The 22042-nt window shown below is 43.9% G+C and overlaps 3 protein-coding genes across 17 annotated transcripts in view; 2 read left to right on the top strand and 1 right to left on the bottom strand.

Annotated features, from left to right (window-relative positions):
• KNTC1 (kinetochore associated 1) overlaps positions 1-11079 on the top strand; it is a 31820-nt gene extending 20741 nt beyond the window's left edge. For 5 of the 6 annotated variants that reach the window (XM_038152237.1, XM_038152235.1, XM_038152236.1 and 2 more), the window contains 19 exons: positions 503-592; positions 775-946; positions 1319-1377; positions 1502-1718; positions 2317-2390; positions 3289-3499; positions 3581-3690; positions 4050-4099; positions 4446-4524; positions 5059-5177; positions 5297-5432; positions 5708-5803; positions 6444-6500; positions 6833-6887; positions 6974-7037; positions 7551-7680; positions 8551-8640; positions 9175-9320; positions 10102-11079. In XM_038152237.1, the coding sequence (XP_038008165.1) occupies positions 503-592; positions 775-946; positions 1319-1377; positions 1502-1718; positions 2317-2390; positions 3289-3499; positions 3581-3690; positions 4050-4099; positions 4446-4524; positions 5059-5177; positions 5297-5432; positions 5708-5803; positions 6444-6500; positions 6833-6887; positions 6974-7037; positions 7551-7680; positions 8551-8640; positions 9175-9320; positions 10102-10270 (2124 nt within the window). In that variant the 3' untranslated portion in view covers positions 10271-11079. The remainder of the gene's footprint in view (positions 1-502; positions 593-774; positions 947-1318; positions 1378-1501; positions 1719-2316; positions 2391-3288; positions 3500-3580; positions 3691-4049; positions 4100-4445; positions 4525-5058; positions 5178-5296; positions 5433-5707; positions 5804-6443; positions 6501-6832; positions 6888-6973; positions 7038-7550; positions 7681-8550; positions 8641-9174; positions 9321-10101) is intronic. The other variant, XM_038152234.1, reaches the window with a different exon arrangement.
• A 105-nt stretch (positions 11080-11184) lies between these two features.
• On the bottom strand, positions 11185-15553 carry VPS29 (VPS29 retromer complex component). 3 transcript variants are annotated; one of them, XM_038152278.1, is made up of 5 exons: positions 15296-15553; positions 14880-14891; positions 12926-13117; positions 12525-12760; positions 11185-12189 (listed from the first exon to the last, which is right to left on the bottom strand). In XM_038152278.1, the coding sequence occupies exons 1-5, from the start codon at positions 15296-15298 to the stop codon at positions 12072-12074; spliced, it is 561 nt and encodes a 186-aa protein (XP_038008206.1). In that variant the 5' UTR covers positions 15299-15553; the 3' UTR covers positions 11185-12071. The 3 variants fall into 3 exon arrangements, with proteins under 3 accessions (XP_038008206.1, XP_038008205.1, XP_038008204.1); XM_038152277.1 differs by lacking the exon at positions 14880-14891 and having other exon boundaries at positions 15296-15432; XM_038152276.1 differs by lacking the exons at positions 14880-14891; positions 15296-15553 and adding an exon at positions 14746-14860.
• Positions 15554-16070: 517 nt separating this feature from the next.
• RAD9B (RAD9 checkpoint clamp component B) overlaps positions 16071-22042 on the top strand; it is a 9309-nt gene continuing 3337 nt past the window's right edge. Inside the window, exons 1-7 of one of the 8 annotated variants that reach the window (XM_038152267.1) lie at positions 16071-16222; positions 16902-16972; positions 17811-17960; positions 18198-18312; positions 19511-19610; positions 19712-19818; positions 21540-21646. In XM_038152267.1, coding sequence (XP_038008195.1) covers positions 16189-16222; positions 16902-16972; positions 17811-17960; positions 18198-18312; positions 19511-19610; positions 19712-19818; positions 21540-21646 — 684 coding nt within the window. In that variant the 5' untranslated portion in view covers positions 16071-16188. The other 7 variants (XM_038152259.1, XM_038152262.1, XM_038152266.1 and 4 more) reach the window with 7 other exon arrangements.

Below are 22042 nucleotides of genomic sequence, written 5' to 3'. Positions count from 1 at the left end.
TAAGATTCAGTTTTCTGCTTCTCTACAGAAGAAATGACAGCCACATAGCTAATTTTCTCAAAAGAGAGGCAGGAGTCTTTCATCCCCACCTCTCTTAAAAACTGACCAGCCAGAAAAATCCAACAAAAAACTCATTTCTAAATACACTGGAAGAGTTCTACATTAAAAATAGTTGGGGGTTAAAAATGATATGTTGGGGGTGTTTTTGTTTGGTTGGGGTTTGATTTTGTATTCCAGAGGGTTGGGGTTTTTGTGGGGTGAGTTTTTTGGGGTTTGTTTGATTTCATTTCCAGCACTTATTGTCTGGTCTTTCAGCAAAATCCTGATGCCTTTTTTTTTTGGATTTAGGAAAGGGCTTTAGAGATTTATGTCATGATGCTTATATCAACATAACACTGAAGAAACAGTAATTGGTATTAAAACTGGGGGAAAATCAACACATTTTTATGCTCTTATGAGACAAATCATGCAGAATCTTATAAAACATGATTATTTTGAACAGCTGGATCCTTATGACTATGAAACTCTGGAAATTGTCCTGAGAGTGATCCAAAGTGCTGATGAGAAGAACACCAGCATCCAGCTGAGCCAGGTGTGTCCAGATGTGTGACCTTGCTGATGGCACCTCAATCCTGCTTTGTCTGTTTATTGATGGAGCTACTCAGCACTGTTGAAATTTAATTATTCCATGTACACACCTTTCCCTCAGAAAACAGCCTTAAAACAGGGATTTGTGGTAATTTCTCAGTGATTTATATTTTTTTTTTCCCCTAGGCTTTGAGCCTCCTCAAACATCTGAAATCTTACACCAGGATTTCTCCACCAGTGGACCTAGAGCACCAATATGTTTTGGAGCAGATGATTCCCTTGTCTCCAGCTGCTCACACCAGGCTGCCCTTTCACCTGCTGTTCTTCAGGACTGCCCAGTGCTTCTGGAACATTATATGTAAATTCAGGATCTCAAATTCCTTTCTCTGCTACCTCTGACCTTCAAAGTGCCCCAGTTTATGTTGGATATGAACTCTAATTCTTCATTAATGCAGTTTCATCCCAACTGAAAGCCCTTCTTGTGCTCCCAAATTGCTGCCCAGAGGAGCTAAGATGATAAATACAGCGCAGGGTTTGCCCTCAAATTCTTTCCTAGGACCTCCAAAATTTACCCACATATCCCCCTTCCCAGTCCAGTGGGGATACTTAGGATCAAATCCTTTCTCTCCCAATGGAGGTCCCCATCCACCAATGAACTGAAAATGCTTCATTTCACAGAGGAAGCTGCCAGTGGATTGTGAGACTCACCCAGGCTACTTTTCCTTTTCAGCTGCAGAGCTCAGTGAGGAAACCTTCCCGACCCTTCTGTTGATTTCCAAACTGATGAAGGTACAGTAACAGCTTGATTTAAATATTATTCCCCCACACCCCAAAATAAGAAGTTTCAATCTTTCTTTTGCATGATGTTGGCCTCACTGTAGAAGCTCTGACAACTCTTCATCTACCTTTCCAGGTTTCCCTGGATACCTTCCACATGTCTGCAGTTCGCCATGTCTTTGAGAAAAAACTGAAACCAAAAATATTTGAAATGAGAAGCAGTGGCTGTACCTCCATTGTTAACAAGGAAACCATCAAAACTGTGCAGGCACTTCAGTCCTATCTGCTGGCCATAGTCAATCCAGAGTGGGCCGTGGCCATGGCTCACAAGATTGCCCAGGAATTCCCCACGGGTGAGTTGCAAATGGGATGGGGAAGGAATGGGAGGCTTGGGACAAGCAGAGCGAGGGTGGGAGCAAACATTTGTTCACTGATCCTGAATAACAGCCAGCAAAGCTGGAGCATGAAGGTGAATTTATCTCCTGCATCCAGTTTGGAACAATGGGTTGGAAAAACACCCATTTGATACCACAGCATCACCCTTAAATCCTTTTCCCCCCCTCTTTTTGTAGAATCATAGAAAGGCTTTAAGGTCCTTCCAGCCCAAACCTGGACACCTTCCACTAAACCAGGTTGCTCCAAGCCCCATCCAGCCTGGCTCTCTTGTCCTGCCAGAAGTTTCTCCATGTTCACACTATCTTCAGACAAGTTTTCTACCAAAAGACAACATTTTAGCCCAATTTAATCACTTTCTCTGCTATTTAAATCCAAATAAATAATTTTTTTTTTGCTCTTTAGACACAAAAGTTTTCCTAATATTTTAAATAGCTTCTAATATTTATTTAATTCTTCAAAATAAAATGGATAGGATATAGTATATAGTGTAAGAAGGATTAATGAAAACTTAATTTATTTACTTCTTTCCCTTTCTTTTTCTTAATCATTGAAAAGGTCCTGACCATGTCCAGGCACTGAAATTCTGTCTGTATCTGGCTGAGAAGTGGCTGAAGAGTACTACAGCAAAGGTAATGGAAACTGCTTGCCAGATTGTTGTGAAGTCACTACAAAAATCACAAAATACTTACGTTTGTATTTTAATTTGGGGTGGTTTGGGCACTGGTGTTTAAATTGTACCATAACCAATCCTGCTATGGGAAATAATTTTGGGGAAGTGACCCCGAGAAGAATCCCCTCTGTCCTGGAACATTCTCCTGCAAAAATCAAGCTTAGTGTTCTTGGAGCTTGGACAAAAAATGAGCAGATTTAGGGAAGAATAATTTGTTCCTTCTCCTGTTGAGTGCATTTTTCTTGCTGCAGGAGAACATGTGGAGTCTGATCCAGCTTTGATCAATAGCATTATTAATTTTTGCTTACAGTTCCAAGACTCTTTAGCTGTTTGCAGGGTTATATATAAAGAGAATCTGCTTGGACTTGATTCTCAGGCTTGTTTTTACACGGTTTACTTTCACAGGGGAAGGTGAATAAGAATCTCAGCTTTGATTATAAATCTCAAATTTCCTATGGAGTTGTTGAGGCACAAAGAACCCTAAATAGTTCTCTGTACTTAGTCTCATGACCAGAGAGAATTATACCAAAATTAAACTGAAATTTGAGCAGCCATGAGTTTTATTATTAATCTTCTTTTCTTCTACATTTTACCTCAAAATCTCTTAATTTTTCCTACTTTTACATATTTTATTTGGCTCTTTCACAACAGCTTTACAATTTTTTTTTCCAAAATACCTTTCCTAGCTAGAGCAATGTGGTTAATCCTCTCTGTCTGCAGAAAAAATACCTGTGGGTAAAGGTGTGGGGGCACCTCTGAAGAGCAGATCCTGATGTCCAGTCTGTGAAAAGATGATTTTTCTTGTGCTTTTGAGTAAAAGAGGCTTTTTTATGTAAAACTCTGGTGTTTTGCTAAAGGATGAGCCACATGAGAAAGCAGAAGTCCTCCAGAGGAACTTACACTTGCAGTATAAGAGAGCAGCAACAGAAAATGTCCTGATAACAAATAACTTGAACACTGGGGAGCATCTAAAATCCATTGGGAAACCAGCAAATCTGATTGTTTTACTGTATGAACACCACAGCATAGACCAGAGGTTCCAAAATCCAGCTGGCAGAGATTATCCAGGTGAGTTTGAGCAAAGAGAAGCTCCTTGAAAAAAACCCAGCTCTGGTTTGGAAATAACATTTTCTGCACCTCTTCCTGTAGATATCCATGAGGCAGCTAAGGAGATTGCTGAGATTAACAACTTGGATATGAACAAAATTTGTGACAAGCTGCTGGCCAAATGGCTGTGTCCAAGCACACCACCCCCAGGGGTAAGAAACTTTAGGGTTTGAAGGAAAATTACCCATTATATAAAATAAGGGCTTTTTTCCTCCACTTGTTTAAGACAACTGAGGTTATTCTGTACAAACTGCCTGTAGTACTCGTGAATGTATTTAAGAGTTCAGTACTTCCCTAAAATAGCACAGCAGTGGCTGTGCTGAGAAGGATTTGAAATGTTTTTCCTTCTCTCTGGGTGGATTCAAACCTTCCCTTTAGTGCAGCCAGCCTGGAGGGTAAAGCAGTTGTAAATACATCAGCCTCATCAAACACTGCTGTAAGCAGGGATATGACCCAGCTATTTATCCAAACAATGTGGAAAACTCATCTAAATTTTCATTTCTTTTTAAAGAAAACCCAAGAAATCTTTGGAGATGTACAGGAGGATGAAGAGCTCCGAAGGTCTGTGTGTTCCCTTACCTGTAATCTGGTGAATTATTTTTAACTAGCCAGTTAAAAATGGCTTTTTCAAGAAACCTAACAGTGGGTATGTGATTCAGAGCTCATTGTTCTTATTTTTACTTTCTGCTGACATCACTTTTGAATCATCCAATATTTATTTATACCACAAAACCCCACTGACAATAACTTAAATCTGTAAATTTTTAAGAGTAGCTTTTTGGAGGTTTTCCCCTCTTTTTTCATATCCTTGCTCTCTTTTTGACACTGCAATATTCCCATTTAAATGACAGTTGATGTGTTGTGTTTCAGTAGCTGTGCCTGCATTAAAAACAATCCCATTTTTCAGGGTTATTTACCTGCTTCAGTCTCGCCCTATGGATTACAGTTCAAGAATGCTTTTTGCCATTACAACATCTGACACATCTGTGAGTTGCTAAATTCTTGTTTTAGCTTTTTACCTCTTATTAAAATCAAACGTTGTCTGCTTTACTGCAAGAACTTCAACTTCTGGCTTTTCCATCTGTGTTTTGGATGGTTTGTGATTTGTTTGAGCTCTGTGTTTTCCTCCCTTCACCAATCTTTGCTTAAAACTGATTTTCACTGAATTTTGCTATTAACTCTCAAGAGCAGCCCTTGAACTCTGGGTTTTCTAAGCCTATTGCTGATATTATCTGAAACAACTTCATGAAACATTTGCTAGAGTGTGCCTTAAGCTGGTGCAAGACATTGGCTCACTTTGGGTGGAATGAAAGCAGAGTGGTAAAATTGTTCCAGCAGAACCTTAACCTCCAGTTTTCCCACACCTAATTACATTTGTGCTACCATACATCACAAACATTTTTCTTGCCTGTATCAATAGTCTGAAATCTAAAAAACCAGAGGGTTTTATACGCCTGGGATGATCCTTTCTAGTTGCTCAGCCAGTAGTTGTGACTTTGGGACTGTGTTTTCCCCCTCAGCCCTTTGGTGACACCCAGCTGACATTTGCTCACAGGACCAGAGCCTTCAGGTGTTTGCTCTACCTGGCAGACACCAACACTGTGGAATCACTCTTCAAGAAACCCATTGAGAAAGTCAAGTAAGAGGAATTTTTGACATATTAAAGGACACTTTTCTGTGTTATCCTGAGCTTGGATACGTGGATTAAAATATAAGCATCACTTAACTCCTGCTTTGGTGGGGGGGTTATTTTCACAGGTATTTTCTGAAGTGCTGCATTTATCTGGCAGAGTTTGAGATCTTGAATATTCCATACACTTATGAATCATTCCACAAGAGCCCTAAGGAAGGCATGATTAAAGGGCTGTGGAAGAACCACAGTCACGAACCCAGGGTAGGATTTTTAAATCCTTTGTAAATTTTGTTACACACTCTGTGAATTTACACCTCTCTGCGAAGCACAGGCTTTTCTAAACATTTTTCTTCAATATACTCTGGAAATGACAGATAAAAGCTTTTTACCCTTTCTACAATTAGAAAATAAAATACCACATTTAGACGGTTTAGGTTTTGTTCCTCCCATGTGTACAATCATTTTGGAAGTGGCTTGGAAAGGTTTGAAGATGATGAATTTCTGTTAAAATGCAGCATGTCCTTGCTCCCCTTCAGGCTGTGAGGCTGGTGACAGAGCTGAGTTTAGAATACCAAGTCTATGATCCCCAGCTCTGGAATGGCCTCCTACAGAAACTCCTGGGCTTCAATATGGTAAGGAATTTTTTAAGGATAAAATCCTGCAGGAAGGGGAGAAAAAGGCTGGGTTTATCCAGTGATTTGCAGCATAGATACACAAACTATAAACCACTGTTACTCTGAGCTCTGAGATACTGAACTGGTGAAGATTTGAGGAATTTGAATTTTGATCTTTGATTTTTTTAAAAAGCCTTTCAGAATAAATTATCTGGTAATAAATTGAAAAATTTCTTCATATTATTATCAATTTATAACATAGTAGGCACATTCTTGTGTGCAAATACATCCAAACTGTGCATACATGTAATATTTCCATGTGTGTACATATATACATGAGCCCTAAAATGTATTTATGATGATGGAAATCCTGATTGTTGCCATTCAGAATCCCAATTGCCTGTGACTGTCAAACATTATGTAAAGTTCCTGCAGCCTGAGGAGGTAACAGATGCACCTGGCAGTGTGCTTGATAATTTAATCCACTAAACTACAAAGCAAATTTCCATAGGTGTCAAAGGAGCACGGGTACCTTGAGAAACTCTAAAGTTTGCATCCTGCAGACAAAACAAGCTAAATTTGGCAATAATGCACAGTTTTCTGTACATTATTGGCAAATCTTCAGAAACACTAAAGGACTTGAATTTTTTTCTTCCAGATTCAGTATCTAAGAAGAGTTTTGGTTGCAATTACTGGGATTCCTTCATTATGGGAGGTAAGCAAATATTGTCTGGCTCCTCATCTTTTTCTTCACTTAACAGGAATTTGGAGTGTTTGTGTGTCAGCCATGAAAAGATTCTTTTTGAATTGCTATTATTTCTATGACAGTGCAATGTATCAGTAAACATTGGACAGAATCAGTCAGAATATTCCTAAATCTTAGGCTCTGAACAAAGGAAAGCAATGTTAGGGAATAATTCCTCCAGGATAAATAAAAAGGAATATTGACAGGCTTCCTCCAGGTGCAGTGGGTCAGGGTGTCTGTGTTTATAACACATTTGGTTTCACCTGCTTTTGTAACTTGAAAAAAACCTTTGTTGCCATCAGATTCCCAGCTTCAGCCGAGCCTGGCGCAGCGTGGTCCTGTCCCCCTTCCTCACAGGTAGGGCTGTACTCCCTGCCCTGCTCCTGGAGTAACTTGGTTGCAGATTTACTACACCTTGCTCTCTTTCTTTCTCTCTTTCTCAGCCTCGTGTCCACCAAGTCCCAGGCAGCTGCAGGAGTGCCAGGAGTGCTTTGTGCTCCTGCTCAGGTGAGGTCCCAGCCCTGCCCCTGAACGTCCTGTGCATGAGCCAGACCTGCACTGCCTTTGCAATGAAAAGCACATTGTTTCCTTATTTCAGTCACCACCAGGCTCTGACTTGCTCAAAAGACCCACCAGAGCTCAGAGAGCCTGACTTGAACCAAAGCTACTTGGGAAATAGAACAGGTTTGGGTCAGGAGGGACCCTGAAGATTATCTGGAGAGGGATCCTACACTGCTGTGCAGACACATCTGTGCCAAAGCTCTGCTCTGGGCTGGTGGCCCACAACTGCCCTCAAAATAGGCTGCTTAGAGAAACTGGAGGTGTGATTTGGGCTTTTAGAAAATCCTCATGGGTTTGTATTCAGTGAAACTTCAATTTGCTCGGCCATTTCTGGAATTAATGTGAGGTAGAAATGTGCTGCCCTACCTGACTTCCAAATCTCAGGGCAGTTTTGCTGACAGCACTGAGCCTTCCAGTTAAACAAATCACACTGAGATCTTCCCTCCTGATCTCCTGAAGGTGTCCTGTCCTGGCTGACCTGGATATTGTTGGAATTGCTAAACAATACACCCAGCTGGACCTCCCAGCTTTTGCCCTGGGCTGCCTCTTGGTCATTCCTCACTCTGAGAAGAGAGAGCAGCAAATTCAGGTAAATCAGAAGTTTTGTGTGCTGTCTCTGCAAGGGAAATATCCTTAAGCATGTCCTGCTCACCAGAGCAGGTCAGAGGGGAATTCCAGGTAACATCAACACATCCCTACTGATAAATGCTCAACATCTGCCACCCTCCAAGGCTGCTAAAGGGATCATGTAAACACTTCCTCCTTTTTCTTTTAAAACTCCAGTCATCCCCAGCTTTGTCAGCTTTGTCATCTGACTTTGCCTTTGGAGAATTTGAGGATGTTTTATGAGATCCCACCCATAGAGCACATGGGGGAAGAAAACCAGTAAAACCCAAGCCAGAGCAGATGGTAGGAAAAGCTCTGAATCCTGCTTGGGAAGGGTGTTGAGCTGAAAGCTCCTGACTACCAAGATGTTTGATATGCACCAGCTCTGATGCACCTTCTGCCTTAAAACCACATCCTCACCATCCAGGAGCCTTGGCATTTTCCCTGCTCTTATTTGTTTCCATTAACTTCTGCTCTGCACTGTTCTCCCAGATGAAGCACTAGAGCCTGTTCCCATATTTGCCACCAGCAAACTGGGACCACTAAAGGCATTTTAAATTCTTAGACTTCCAGTCATTAAAGTTCCTCTCAGAAAGGTTTCCCCAAATCACAGCTGAAGTGTAAGACACAGCTTGCTGGCAATGAGTCAAAAAATCTCTGAGAGCTACAGCAAAACACCATTTGAGAGTTAAAAGCAACACTTTCAGTCCAAGCACACAGATCCTGGTTTGATAATTCTGTATTTGCACCTAGAATTTCAAAAGATTTCTGAATAAATCAAATATTTCTGAAGGGAGTGATCCTGCTTTAATCAAGCACAGAATAATAATGTTTTGTAACTTATTTTCACAAGGGTTTGTTATCAACCTGTAAGAAAGAAACTGTGCTGCAACAATTGGATGAACACATGGACACTGGAGAACTGGTAGCATTTGCTTCCCAGGTAAATAAATCAAATTTACTTCTCTTTGACTTGGAGGTTTTTTGATAGAAAAGTGTTCACAGAACCTTCTTTTCTCTCTCCTCTGATCTTATCCAGCCTTATTTGACTTTGAATGCTCAAAAAAATGTAAAATACTTGTAAAATGCATTTTTATTTCTGTTGTGGAACTGAGAAACTTCTTGTACATACCCAGTGCCATGTTCTGGGCTGTCCCTGTTTGGGGACAGCAGAACCACCTTGTTTTTCCTAAAGAAATATTTGAGGCTAAAAGGCCAAAGGGTTTAGGAAGCTGCACTTTTGCCTTGCCTTGAGCTGCCTCCCCATGTGCAAGTTTAACTCACTTCCCTCTCTGAATCTGAGATCAGTTTTCATAAAATCTGCCATTTACAGCACTTAAATAAAATGTAAAAAAACCCCCAAAACCCTATTCTTTATAGAGTCCAAAATGAAAACTATGAGCTCTTTCCATTCAAAAGTAAAATCTCTTTTGTCTAAAATATTAACACTTTTCATTACTAACACTTAAATCTACAGATCAGCTCTTTGGTTTTGGACAGCATCATCAACGAGAAGCTCTATGAACAGTTCTGGAAAACCAAATATTATCCACTGTTAAAGCAACACCTGATAAACACCCACAGAATAAAAGAGCTGGTGGATTATTTTGCCAAAAACAACTGGTAAGTTAATAAATTGTAAAAAAAATAAAAATAAACAAACAGCTGTAACTGGTAGGGATTGCAAAAATTAAATCTCAGCTTTATTTAATTTTCCTCTGTTTGAAGTCATGGAGGTTTTCTTAATACTTAGTCTCTGAGGATTTTTAAGTATTGCTAAGTCAATAAAGAAATAAGTTTTACCTCACTAGGATAGAGTTTTACAGCTATTCATGACTAAGTAACAGATTGTTAAGCCTGGACTAGCAGCAGATGAAATGCAGTTAAAACAGAAGCAACCAGAGTGAAATAATCAAAACCTTGACCTTACCTTTAGGTGACTGCAGCTCAGGGGCATCAGAGTCACAGATCCAGCAATAAAAACACACAGAAAAAAATAAATGAGCTGCCTCTACTGAAGACTTAGGAATTGGTGGTTTTGCCACGAAGTTTTCAAGAACTAAAAGCCTTCTTGTGCTCCACTTAAATCACAAAGGGGGCTGGGCTGGGCCCCACTCACCTGGGAACACTCAGAGCCCAACCCTGGGGATTGCAGGGCACTGTTACCACTGATCCCACACTCAAACTGGGACAGGAACCAAGAAACATTTAAATTCTGCGTTTATTGGTTTTATTAACAGGCCCAAGGAAAAAGCCAGGCTTGTTTTCTCTGCTGGGAAATGACAAGGGTCCATCTGACTTAAAGCTATGGGATCATACTTTGGTTTTTTGCTTCTGTTGTCTACATTGTTGGCTTTTTAGAGAGCTTCATTTGACAAAGCTGATCCAATTTTGCCTCTTACAGCCTTGATGATGCAACAGCCTTGATTCAAGAGTATCAAAAGAAATGTGGAAACCCTGCTCTGGCAGATGTCCCAGCATCTCATCTTCTGCAGGTAAAACAAACCATCTCTGCACCTCAGGCAGTATTTTCTCTAGACTTTCACCCAACTTCTTGCAAAAATACTTTTTAGCTGATCTACTTTAATAACATGTACTGTATATAATAAAATATCCCTTCATTAATTCAAATAATTAATTTTACCTGAACCACATCTGTGTCCTGCATCACATCCCATTTTCCTAAGCCCTATTAATGTTGTTCTTTGACCTTCCAGATGTACCTGAATGGATCAGAGGGGTCCTGTGTCCTGGAAGTGCCATAAATTAGGCTGAGATCTCCTTTTCCCTCCTCCCTCTCCTGGCAGGAGGTTGGGCTGTGCATTCACAACTCTTGTACTGCTCAGGAGAACATCAGACTAAAACCCCAAAGCTTTTACCAGGAGCATCCACAACCTCTCCGTGTTTTCCCAGCTGTTCTAGGCTGCTTCTCCTCCATTCTGCACCCCCACAAAAGCAGTTCAGACTCACAGCAGAATCTCCTGTCTGAGTCCTCAGTTCACACTCAGCACTTTAACTTTGGGAAGGAGTGAAGTTTATTTCCTTTCCTTCTGTATTTCCCCTTGTTCAGGCCTGCAGTCAGGACCACTCTGAGATGTCATCCACAGCCACAGAACCTTGTCATCCCTGTGATAAACTTCTATAAAACTGCAGGGGCTGTGGTTCATGTAAAATACTTTGTAGACAAATTGTAAGTGTAACTTTACAAACTTATGTACCAATTTTGGCCTTACAGTAAAAACAATAAACTCCTGTGTCAATTTTAGCCTTACGATGTAAATTAAAAAGAAATAAACGTATGCATCTATTTTGGCCCCTTACAATATTCTGTAAACCTCTTAATTATGAGTTTGTCAATAAATTGATGTTCCAGTGAATGGAATTCCCTGAGTATCACATGCCAAGGTTTTCTTTTCAACTTTGCTCTGACTGCATGAAATGCAATTAGCCAGAGGTTCTTGAGACACCAGCCTGAAATGTCTTTTTGTCCAGGGCAAAGCAGGTTTATTTTGGATAGAAATGAGTTATTCAGTCAGCTCATGACACAGAAAGAAGGGTTCCAGCTGATGGAAAAGTCATAATCCAAAGGCCAAGGGCACTGCCCCCATCCTAAACATTCTGCTGGGGGAGGCAAAGACAAAAACCTGTTTTGTTGGAAAGTTACAGCAGTTGTGAGAAAGGGGAGCTGTAAAATACATTCAGCTGTGGGAACAGAGGAGCCACAAGGTGCTGCTCCTTGAGCATCCCAGATTTACCTTCAGCAGCTTGAGGAGTCACGTGGAATTACATCACTGAGAGCCTCTGTGCATGGAGCAAGGAGCACAAACCTGGAGTGTCAGATGTGAGCCACACGTAAAGGAAAGCCTCTCCTCACTGGCTGGAGATTGAATGATTGAATTCTACAGTGAAATTACAAGGTAACTGTAATCCTTTCAGACTCTAGCAAGCCATTTTACTCCTTGAACTTAGTTGAGAATGTTAAATTGAGACAAGAAAATATAAACTGGATTCTGGAGCAAACCCAGCCTGCTCCCAGAGCCCTCAATCTCTGTTCCAGCCCTGTCCAAGCATCCCTTAGAAGGGGAACACCAAACACCACAACTGCTGCATTCTTCCCCAACACCTCACCAGGCTCAGCTTTTCTATGAAGTGGAGTTTATTAAACATTAAGGAACAGTATTTAGACGGTTATCTTAATGGGATATTTTACAAATCATACAGAGAAAAGCAAACACAAGGTTGTTTAAATTCATGACAAGAAGTTACATTGTTGAGCTGTTAGAGACAGTGCAGGGCTGTAAACGAGCAAGCAAGTTTTGGAACTTGCAGTTGAGAAGGAAATGGTAAAAATACCAGACAAGCAAAAACATTTTTTTAGGATTTCTTGTACTCAATTCTTTCTACCTTCACATCATCTCCAATTAGTTGATAGACATATGTAACTACTGTAGAAGCCTGGATGTCCATCAGCACAAATGAAGGAATGATGTTGCTGGAAAGAGAGGAAAAAAATTCATAGTGATTGTGTGTCTAAAACCCCCTTAGTGTCTTACCACTATTCAGCAGAAATCACTTGAAGAAAAATGGGAATTAATTCTCTAAGTACAGCACATGAGATCTGAGGCTGTGAGCATTTCATGTTTCAGTCCAGGAGATTGAGCAAGTACAGCTGTGTGTGTTACACAACTCTAACTCTCTCTCCCTGACATTTAAATCAGAAATATTAATCCTCAGGAGTTTGTAGTTCAGTTTTGTACAAAAAAAACCCCAAAAAACAAATAAACCAAAAACAACAAACCAAAAAAAATCCCCCCAAAATTCACTTACTTCTCTAAGGCATGGTAGGCTCCTGTAGCTGATCCTGGGTTGATATAGAATTTATTTTCATGTTCAAATGCCTCAAATTTGTGTGTGTGTCCTGAAATGAGGATGTCCACATCAAACTGCCTCTGGAGCAGTGCCAGGCTGGCCATGTCACCCCAGGGGATCACCTGATGGCCATGAATCAGCCCAATTTTGAACTGTCCAACAGTCACAACTTTCTGCTCAGGATAATTCAGGTTCTAAAAATAAAGCAAATAAACCAGATTAGACAGATTTCTATTTAAACCCAACCCTATTGCAACACCCAGGAGGGGAGAGCTCAGGAACTCATTCCACCACTTTCACTTGAATCAACTCCAAATGTAAAAAATGTAAAAGATACCCCAAAAAAAAACAGACACTACCTCATCAAAGTCCCCTCTGACAACATGAACATCCCCAGCCAGGGTCTTGAGGTAGTCATAGGTGTCCTTGGTGCAGAGGTTCCCTGTGCACAGGATGTGTTGGATCTTGCCAGGCACCAGCAGCTTTTTGAACTTGGCGGGGAGGCTGTTGCAGCGATGGGGGATGTGGAGGTCACCCAGCACCAGCACCAACTGCAGGGGCAGCAGGGGACAGAGGGGACACACAGGGGTTAGGGCACGGCCAGCACTGAATGTCCCCTGCAGAGCCACAGCCTGGCATCTGGACCCAAACGCTGCTGCAGTGAGGATGGAATGGTGATGGGACTGTGCCCCGCAGAGGGGGCTTTACAAACACAGCTCTCCAGAACGATTTGTTCTGTTGCTGAAAGCCAGCAGTGCAAGAATTACACTGATAACACCTTCCTGTTGCATCACCTGATGTATTTTACACAGATTTGGGAGCTGCCATAAACCATCCCACTGTTTATTCTCTCTAACACATTTCAAGCACAGACCTGGCCAAACTGCAGCCACTTCTCTTAAAAAAAAATCTCTTCATCCAAGTTTCTTTCCCCTTACTAAAAAAAAACCCCTCAAACTATTTTTAAAAAGCAGCAAATTTGCAACATGTGTTAATAGCTGGCCAGAAGAGGAAGCATGTTTAGAGTCTTCATTGTAGAAACCACTGAAAAACTGAACAAGGCTAAAAAATAACAACAAAATACAAAGAGGGCACTGCAGAGGAGCCAGCCCAGGTCACTGCACAGCGCTCCTGTCCTCACTTCCATCCACCTACAGTTTCAGATGCCAGAATAAAAATGTAGTGGGGGGCTTCAAAATCCAGGACTGAGATGGTGCAAGGCCATGGCTTAACAGCCCAGGCTTTAAATCTGCAAATAAAGCAATAATGCAAGCAACACAGGGCAAATTAATTGTGCAAAAAGGCCATGAGAAGGTTTATAAAGCAGGGAATGTTATGGCACTGCTCTGGGGAAACCCAGGATCCGGAGACACTCAGCCCTAGGAACTCAAAGAATGGCTCCAAATTAAAGAGATTTTTATCTTCCACTTCTTGTTAGCGAGACAGTTCCTAAAATGACACCCTCAAATGTGTTTGCAAAGGACACAGCCCAGATTTATTTCTAGAAACAAATATAACTAGGCTAGGAAATTGTATTTTTAAAGATTTTTTTTCCCCTCATGGGTTTTTAGGCCATGCAGTTACCTTCAGGCTAGCAGCCCTCAAGAAGGCAGAGGGAGCTTGGGTACTATTTTTTATTGGTTTAGGGTTTTTTTTCTTTTTTTTTAGCTTAAGAACATCTCAGTGCCACCATCAAACCCATCTGGAGACAGATGATTGAAAGTATTGGTAAAGCAATACAAAAGCTCTTTAATTAATGAGTGACCAATTTAAAATGAAACAAGGAGAGATAAAAAGAAAAAGACATTTTTGATGGTCTTTGAAGAGTAACAAGTGGGTAACAGCGATTTGGATTAATCAGTGGCAATAGACAGATTGTCTTACTGCTGCCTGAGGGACTTCAGTGTGCAGTACCAGTTATGTGTTTGATGTTTAAAAATGATAAAATGATCTGCCACTCACACACCCCACCGAGCCAGCAGCGTGTGCTCTCAGCACAGACATCCCCTGTGCTGACAGGATGCCAGCCCCACACTTCCCCAAAATTCCCATTTCAGCTCCCATGCATTACAGGAAAGCTCAGCGAGCTGCAGTAACCAAACCCAACGGACAGCACTGCAGGGTTTCATCACCACACGTATCTAGAGCTTAAAGCAGTGGCGAAAAATGATAAAAACACCTGGATTTTGGGTGTGAGCTGGGGGGTGGGTTGGCCAGCAGCCCCTAAATTCATCAGAGCCAGCTGCCAGCGGCACGGAGGAACACGAACGAGCCCTTCCCACGGGTGTTAGCGAGAGCCAAGGAGTGACTTACTCTGTGCCCAGCCTGATTGGAATGAAGGAGTTGATTGCAGGGGATGAGAAACAGGGCGGAACATGATCAATGTTAAACGAGAGGAAGCAACAGAAGAGAAAACACAGCCAAATGAACGGGCAAATCATAATTAATGAATTGTCGATGTTATGAAAGAAGCGTTAAATAATTAAAAAAATAATGCGATTACGATAAAATTAATATAAATTATAAACGGAGCTCCTGCAGTCGCGGCCCGGCCCTCACCCCCCTGGGGGCCTCGCCTCAGCTGGGGGCCGCCCTCCCGCCCGCTCGCTCTCCCCCAGCCCGGCCGGTTTGGGCCCGGCTGCTGTGGCCGTGCCGGGGGTTCCGGTGTGGCCGGGGGTCCGGGGGGTCCCGGGGGGTCCCGGGGAGCTCCGGGGTGCCCCCGCTCTCACCATCGCGCCCGCTCCGCTCCGGCCCTCCCGGAACCGCCCGGCGCCAGCCCCGCTACGGCGCCTGCGAAGGGACAACACAGCGCCGAACGCGTCCGTGCCGCGTTCCGCTGGCTGGGTTTTTACACGCGTGAAAGGAGAGTTGTCCGCAAAACGAGCCGAGAATGACGAGAGAGAGATAGAGAGAGACAAACGTTGATTATTTATTTCAGAGTTGCGCAAGCCTGGGCGCTCCGTGGTCTCCCACAAACCATACACCCTAACTATCAATTATTTTTACTATTTATGTGTTTTAGGAAACAAAAGAATTGGTACTCATTGGCTACAAGTTACATAGTTACATTATTAATTAGTATTCCATCGGCAATGATTCTCTTGCCTCCCATGCCAATTATTGCCATGCTCAGCCCTTCTCTTCTTTTGGGTCGGGGGCGTTTCCCGGCTCTGTCCCGGAGCTGGTGCTGCCCAGGGCAGCTCCGATCTCTGCTCTGGGACAGGGACAGCGCCCAGGGAACTGCTGGGGCTGTGCCAGGGGTGTAGGTTGGAGATCAGGGAAAGATTCTTCCGAGAGGGTGCTGGGCACAGCCCAGGGAATGGGCACAGCCCGGAGGCTGCCAGAGCTCCAGGAGAGGTTGGACGAGGCTCTCAGAATGGCACAGGGTGGGATTGTTGGGGTGTCTGTGCAGGGCCAGGGCTTGGGCTGAAGATCCCTGCGGGTAACTCGGGACAATCCCCAATTCCACAACTGCACAATTGCATAATTCCATAATTCCACAATTCCACAATCCCTGGGTTCCACAATCCCCGGTTCCACATCCGGGGCTCCGCGCGGCGCGCGCTCCGCCCTCACGGCGTTTCCCGCCCTCCGCGGCCGTGAGGGGAGAGGGGGGGCAGCCATGAAGTGCGTGATCGGGGGGGCGCAGCTCCGAGGTACCGGGGCCCGGGGAGCCCGGCACACGCGGGGTTCGGTGCGGGACACCCTCGGCAGGGCCCTGAGCGGAACACGAGCCCCGGAGCGGAGCGGGGGATCCGCCTCTCCCTCGTCGCGGCGGGATCGGGCGTTGTGCGGGTGTGCGCGGCTCGTTCCGATGGGCAGCATCTGGGGACAGCCAGGGGGAGATGCCAGGGCCTGGCTGCGTGTCCCCTGAGCACCTCCAGGGGCTCGGCTCCACTCCTGGCTGCGGCGTTCCGTGGGGAAAGCTGCTCCGCCGCTGCCAGAGGCAGAGCCGCAGGGCCTCTGCTGGGCTCCGCTGTGTTCTTAGGATTCCACCTCTCCGCATGTCCCCTTCCTTCCCAGGCTTTCCATCTGCTGAATGTCATTTCCAAGCCCGGTGGTGGAGTTTTGTCTGATTGACCTAATTTGTGGTAACTCCAGGTGCTGCAAAGGGACGTCCGAGGTGCCTCATCAGAGGCAGTTTTCCAAAACTTTGAGGGTTTGGATAATTAAAAATTTAATTAAATAGAAAAGAAATAACCATTTCCACCATCCTTTTGCTTTCAAATGCATAAGAAATTTGTAATGCTTTCTCTTGGATTATTCTGGAGAAAGTGCAATGCCACCTTTATTTTCATTTAGAATGCATATTGCAGTGTTTTCTTTCCCTGGCAGTGTTTGGAAGAGCAATACATGCCATAGCACGGATTAGTGATGAATTTTGGTTTGACCCTGTAGAAAAAGGTGTAAGTGAATTTTTATTTCTTCTAATTTAAAAATCTTTATTGTAAGCCTAATATTTATATTACTGGATATTGTTACTCCTACAGGTACCTTTCAGTCCATCACATTCTCAGCTCCCTCCACTTTCAGTATGGACACGTGCCATATTTTCTGTGATTTTAATTATGCAGATTGCACTGTGGAAGATTTCATTCCCACTCTGCCCTAAGATCCTTTGATTTTTTTTTTATTGTCCAGGACATCTGGATTAATGCCACAGGGTTCAGTTCTGTTGTCACAGGTCACAAGGTTTGAGTTTTGTACCACACAGGGGCTGCCTCTGAAAACAACATGTTTTGTACTGTTGACTCAACAGGAAGAACACATCCATTAATGCCTCTGATTAATCAAACACCATTTCCAGCAGAATTAGTGTTTTCTCCAGAGGTTTCTTAGCTAAAAGTGATCAGCTCTCCTTGGCTCACTGGGAGGATGGAAAATCACAAGTGGAGATATTTTGTTTTATACCTGAAGAACTTCTGAGATGTCTTTGCTCACCTGTATGGATCACGCCCCTCAAATGCCTCAAACACAAGCTGAGCTCTGGGTGTTTGGGTAACTCAATTATTTTTATTTTAAAACATTAAAATCAAATAAAAATACACATTTTAAATTTTTAAAAAATAATTTTGAGATGGAAATTTCCAGGTTTGCTGGTGGCACTGGAGCCGGGAGAAGGCTCTTTTTAAAAGGTTCAAGTTTTGAGTTAATAAATTATTTTACTTCTGTTCCCTCAGTGGTTGGATTCAGTGATGTTGGAGGTCTTTTCCAGCCCTGGTGACTCTGTGATTCCATTTCCAGCTTGCCTTAAGATCAGTGAATTCCTCGAGGTCAGCATATGCCTGTGTGTTCTTCTCATCCATGTTTTTCCAGCATTACTGCTGGACAGCCGTGCCCCAGCCCTGTCAGAAGGAGAAGCAGTTATCCCTCCCCTGTAAATTGATCATTAAGGTACATTTTCCTGAGTTGTTGCACACAGCAGCAAGTTAACCCAATTTCCAGCTGAAATGATGGTGGCTGAGGAGAGCCTGGGCTCTCCCTGTGTCCCCAGAGCAGTTTGGGGAAGCCTTAAGAGCAGCAGCTTGAGGCAAACCAGGGTACAAACCCCGGGAAATTCTGTTTATTGCAAAGCTGCTCAGGGAGCGAGCTCTGCACTGATTTTTTTTGATTTTTTTTTTTCTTTTTCAGTCAGTTCTCCCTGTGTTTAGATGTGTAAATGTGCTGGAAAGGAACGTAGAGAAATGCAGCATCTCCACCAGCCCCAGTGAGCAGCACATCACCTTCCAGCTGCTCTGCAGGCACGGTAAGGTCACAGGGGAGCGAAAGGCACAATTCCTGCCATTGTCAGCACTGTCACCCTCAGCCCCGCAGGGCTGGCCGTGTTCAGCAGCCTCAGCCTTTGCAGCACGCCTCACTAAACGTCCTGTGCCCCCGGAGCCAGGCTGTGCTGCAGGAGGGTTTGTACTGCCAATAGTGGGGTTACTGCCTCAGGATAACGCGTGTCCAGAGGAGAGCAGCGAGGCTGGAGAGGGGCTTGGAACACGAGCTGTGTGAGGAACGACTGAGGGAGCTGGGGGTGTTCAGCCTGGAGAAAAGGAGACTCAGAGGTGACCTCATCACTCTCTTCAGCCTCCTGAAGGGTGGCTGTGCTGAGCTGGGGAGACTCAGAGGTGACCTTGTCACTCTCCTCACCTCCTGAAGGGTGGCTGTGCTGAGCTGGGGAGACTCAGAGGTGACCTTGTCACTCTCTGCAGCCTCCTGAAGGGTGGCTGTGCTGAGCTGGGGAGACTCAGAGGTGACCTTGTCACTCTCCTCACCTCCTGAAGGGTGTCTGTGCTGAGCTGGGGTCGGTCTCTTTCTCCGGGCAGCGACAGAACAAGAGGACACGGTCTGGAGCTGCACCAAGGGAGATCCAGGCTGGAATTGAGGAGGAAGTTTTCCACAGAAAGAGTGGTCAAATCCTGGAATCATCTGCCCAGGGAGGTGGTGGAGTCACCATCCCTGGATGTGTTTAAAAAAAGCCTGGATGTGGCACTGGGTGCCATGATCTAGCTGAGGTGTTAGAACATGGCTTGGACTCGATGATCTTAAGGGTCTCTTCCAACCTAGAAATTCTGTGATTCTGTGAAATAGGTCTGCAGACAGCTGAGCTCCCTGAGCACACCCTGACCCAGCAGGGCAGAGAGCTGTGGGGTTTGTGTTCTGCATTCCACTCCCGTTGCTGTTGTTTTACCAGTTAGTTGCTGGAGCTGTTTCCCACCCTGCGTTTGTGGGTTTATTTCCTGTGGGTCTTTAAAAAACTCAGGTGCTGCCCAGGCACAGCTCATGGGATGAGGGAGTCTAAGATGGCAGGTGCATTCCTTTTCCTGTTTGTGGTGAGTTATTTCCATACAGCTGGACTAAGTCACTTGGTTACTTCCTCTATTGAACAATTAATACTTTTAAAAAAACCCTCAAATTACAGCCAAGCACTGATTTTTGTTCATTTCCTTCATACTCAGGTGTTGTAAAAACCTATAACCTGACCTTTCAGGAGTGTGATCCCTTGCAGGCTGTTTTTGCAAAGCACATGTGTCCAAACATTCTCAAAGTCCACTCCAGGTAACAAACAGAGAATTTTTTTTTTAAGTTTTATTTTCTAATGTAGCAAATGCTAAAATGTCCTAGATAGAATTATTTTAGTGTTGAATGACATTTTATAGGCTGCTGGCTGATGTGATGATCCACTTCCCAACCAGTCAGGAAGAAATAACCTTGTCAGTAACTCCAATGAAAGTTTGTTTCAAGAGTTACACTGAGGAAGACACTGGTAAGGAAATTCAAAATGTGAACCAATACTTGGGCTTTTAACGTTTTTTTTGAGGTGAACTCCAGGAATAATAACTGTCACGACATAAATGTGGGATGAATTTTATGGCTGAATGACATTTTTAACAGAACATTATAGATAGAGACTTTAAGTCATGCTGCCACCCTCTGGTTTTAATAAATTAAATAATTTTAAATAAATTGAAACATCTTCCTGGTGTCAGTGGCAGATCTCAGACTGAGCAGCCAATTGAAATAAATTATGCCACTTGCTGTAGGCTTTGAAAGAGGTAATTACTGTGCTGCAAGAGCAGCAGCCTGGCAACTGCCAGGAAAAAGGGGATAATTTGATGTTTTAAAAAGAACTATTTAAATCTGAATACCACAATTATAGAATTGATATCATTAGAGAGTGTATTTTAGTCTGAGGATGGCACAGAGTGTCAGCAAGCCCTGCACTGCTATGCCATGGTCACATCTCCAGGAGGGGGAGAACAGCTGGAGATCCTTGGGGTGTGACTCCAATTTTGAAGGTGAAATGGTGGGTTTGAACTCGAGGTTCTTGTGGATGGTGTCATAAAGAGATGCTGTTCATGTTGTTGTGACCAACGCTGGGGGCAATGACCCGGGAAGAGCCCAGGGCTGGGAGCTGGGCTGGGGACAGGCCAAGAGAAGGATCAAGGGGCAGAAACTGGCTGGAGTGAAACAGAGCAGAAATTACTGAGAATAAAGAGATTGCATTTTGAATGACACAGGTGGTGACTTTAGGAACATTCACTTACCAGGACTGTTGTGAGAAAGAAAGTGAAAAAAAAATGGTACAAGTGTACAGAGATACCAAGAGCCCAGTGAGGGAGGGGAGGGGGGCAGGGAGAGGTGCTGTGCCCTGCTGAATCTCCCTGCCTGCAGCCTTTGAGCCCCTCAGCTGCCACGGCTGGGGGGTTCCACAGCAATCAAACCCCCTGCCACAGGCACAAGGAGCTTCTTACGAGAGCCTGTTTGAACTCTGGGAGATAAAACAAAGCAGCGAGCAGAGAAAGGGAAGAGGGATTAGCCTGGAGCACTTCCTTGGCAGCCCGGCCTTGCCGGGAGCATCTCAAGCTGCTGTGGGATTTCTCTGAGCTCTCCGGGACTGTCACACGGCAGGAAATCGCCCTCTCGCTTTCTCCTCACACACCCATGGCCAGCCACGGAGTCACCTCATGGTAACAAAACACCGAACACCTGAGAGTGAGCAGCCAAGTTCCTGCTGCCACTTTCCTGTGTCAGGAAAAGATTGTCATTTCAAACAAAGAGCCTCTGTCCACCTCCATTGTGCTCTGGTGATTGTCAGTAATTTTGATTAATCTTTCAAGTCACGCTGCATTTTGGGCTTCCCATCCATGCAACAATAGGCAGCTGGGAATATTATTTGTGATGGATGCCTGTGGAAGAAGCAGATCTGCAAGAAGAGCAGCAGGTGTTGGGTTAGCTCGCACAGAGAACATGGAATAGGTTCTGTTAAAATCCACTCAAATCTACACAATGTACTGCAAATAGATTGAGGATTTTACTTAATTCTAATATGCATATAAGCTAAACACTTATTAACATTAGCCACTCTAAAAACACAATTATTTCTTCAAACAGTGCTTATGTAAAAACCTCAGGGTTACAATCACAGCTTTGTTGAGTTCAAACTTCTCTGCTGCGAGTCCCTGACTTTGTTGTTATCTCAAACAGACTTTTCAAGGACAATGCTTACTGAGATACAGCTCAGTCCAGAGGAATTTGACTACTTTCAAGTCGGAGTAGATTCTGAAGTGACATTTTGCCTTAAAGAACTGAGGGTAAAGTAAGAATTTGTCTGGGAAGAAAACCCCTTTCTCATTAATTGGCCTGACTGGACCAGGACAACACGGGATGGTCCCTGTGGAGTGGCCCTGGGCCGTGCCCCACCAGCCCTCCTGCCGGCAGCGGGGTTTCACCACCTGGGTGAGGATTAGCTGTAAACCCCAGCATCCTTTGAAAGGCAAACAAAACACTTCTGAGGCAGAGATGAGCTTTCTGCGCTGGGCAGGCGCAGCACAGCTGCCCAGGGAAAGCATCGTGACCAGGGGAGTTCTCCATGCAGAACCTCCTCTGGCAAAGCTCAGGCAGGGAAGGACAGAAACCATTCCTAGCAGCAGCAGAATTTCCCCCTCTTTTTGGCAGTAAACAGCAGCTGGGATGAACTTACACTCCAG

The sequence above is a fragment of the Motacilla alba genome, chromosome 15 (assembly GCF_015832195.1).
Source record: "Motacilla alba alba isolate MOTALB_02 chromosome 15, Motacilla_alba_V1.0_pri, whole genome shotgun sequence".
In the NCBI taxonomy this organism is placed as follows: Eukaryota; Metazoa; Chordata; class Aves; order Passeriformes; family Motacillidae; genus Motacilla; species Motacilla alba.
This window is presented reverse-complemented; position numbering and strand designations above follow the sequence as displayed.

What these genes read in the sequence shown, in the direction of transcription:
- VPS29 (XM_038152276.1), bottom strand. Translation starts at nt 14,799, where the DNA reads ATGAATTTAGGGGCTGCTGGCCAACCCACCCCCCAGCTCACACCCAAA. An exon ending in TCAGAGGGGACTTTGATGAG is followed by an intron (nt 12,761 to 12,925) that starts GTAGTGTCTGTT and finishes CTTTATTTTTAG; the next exon opens with AACCTGAATTATCCTGAGCA. An exon ending in GCCTACCATGCCTTAGAGAA is followed by an intron (nt 12,190 to 12,524) that starts GTAAGTGAATTT and finishes CTCTCTTTCCAG; the next exon opens with CAACATCATTCCTTCATTTG.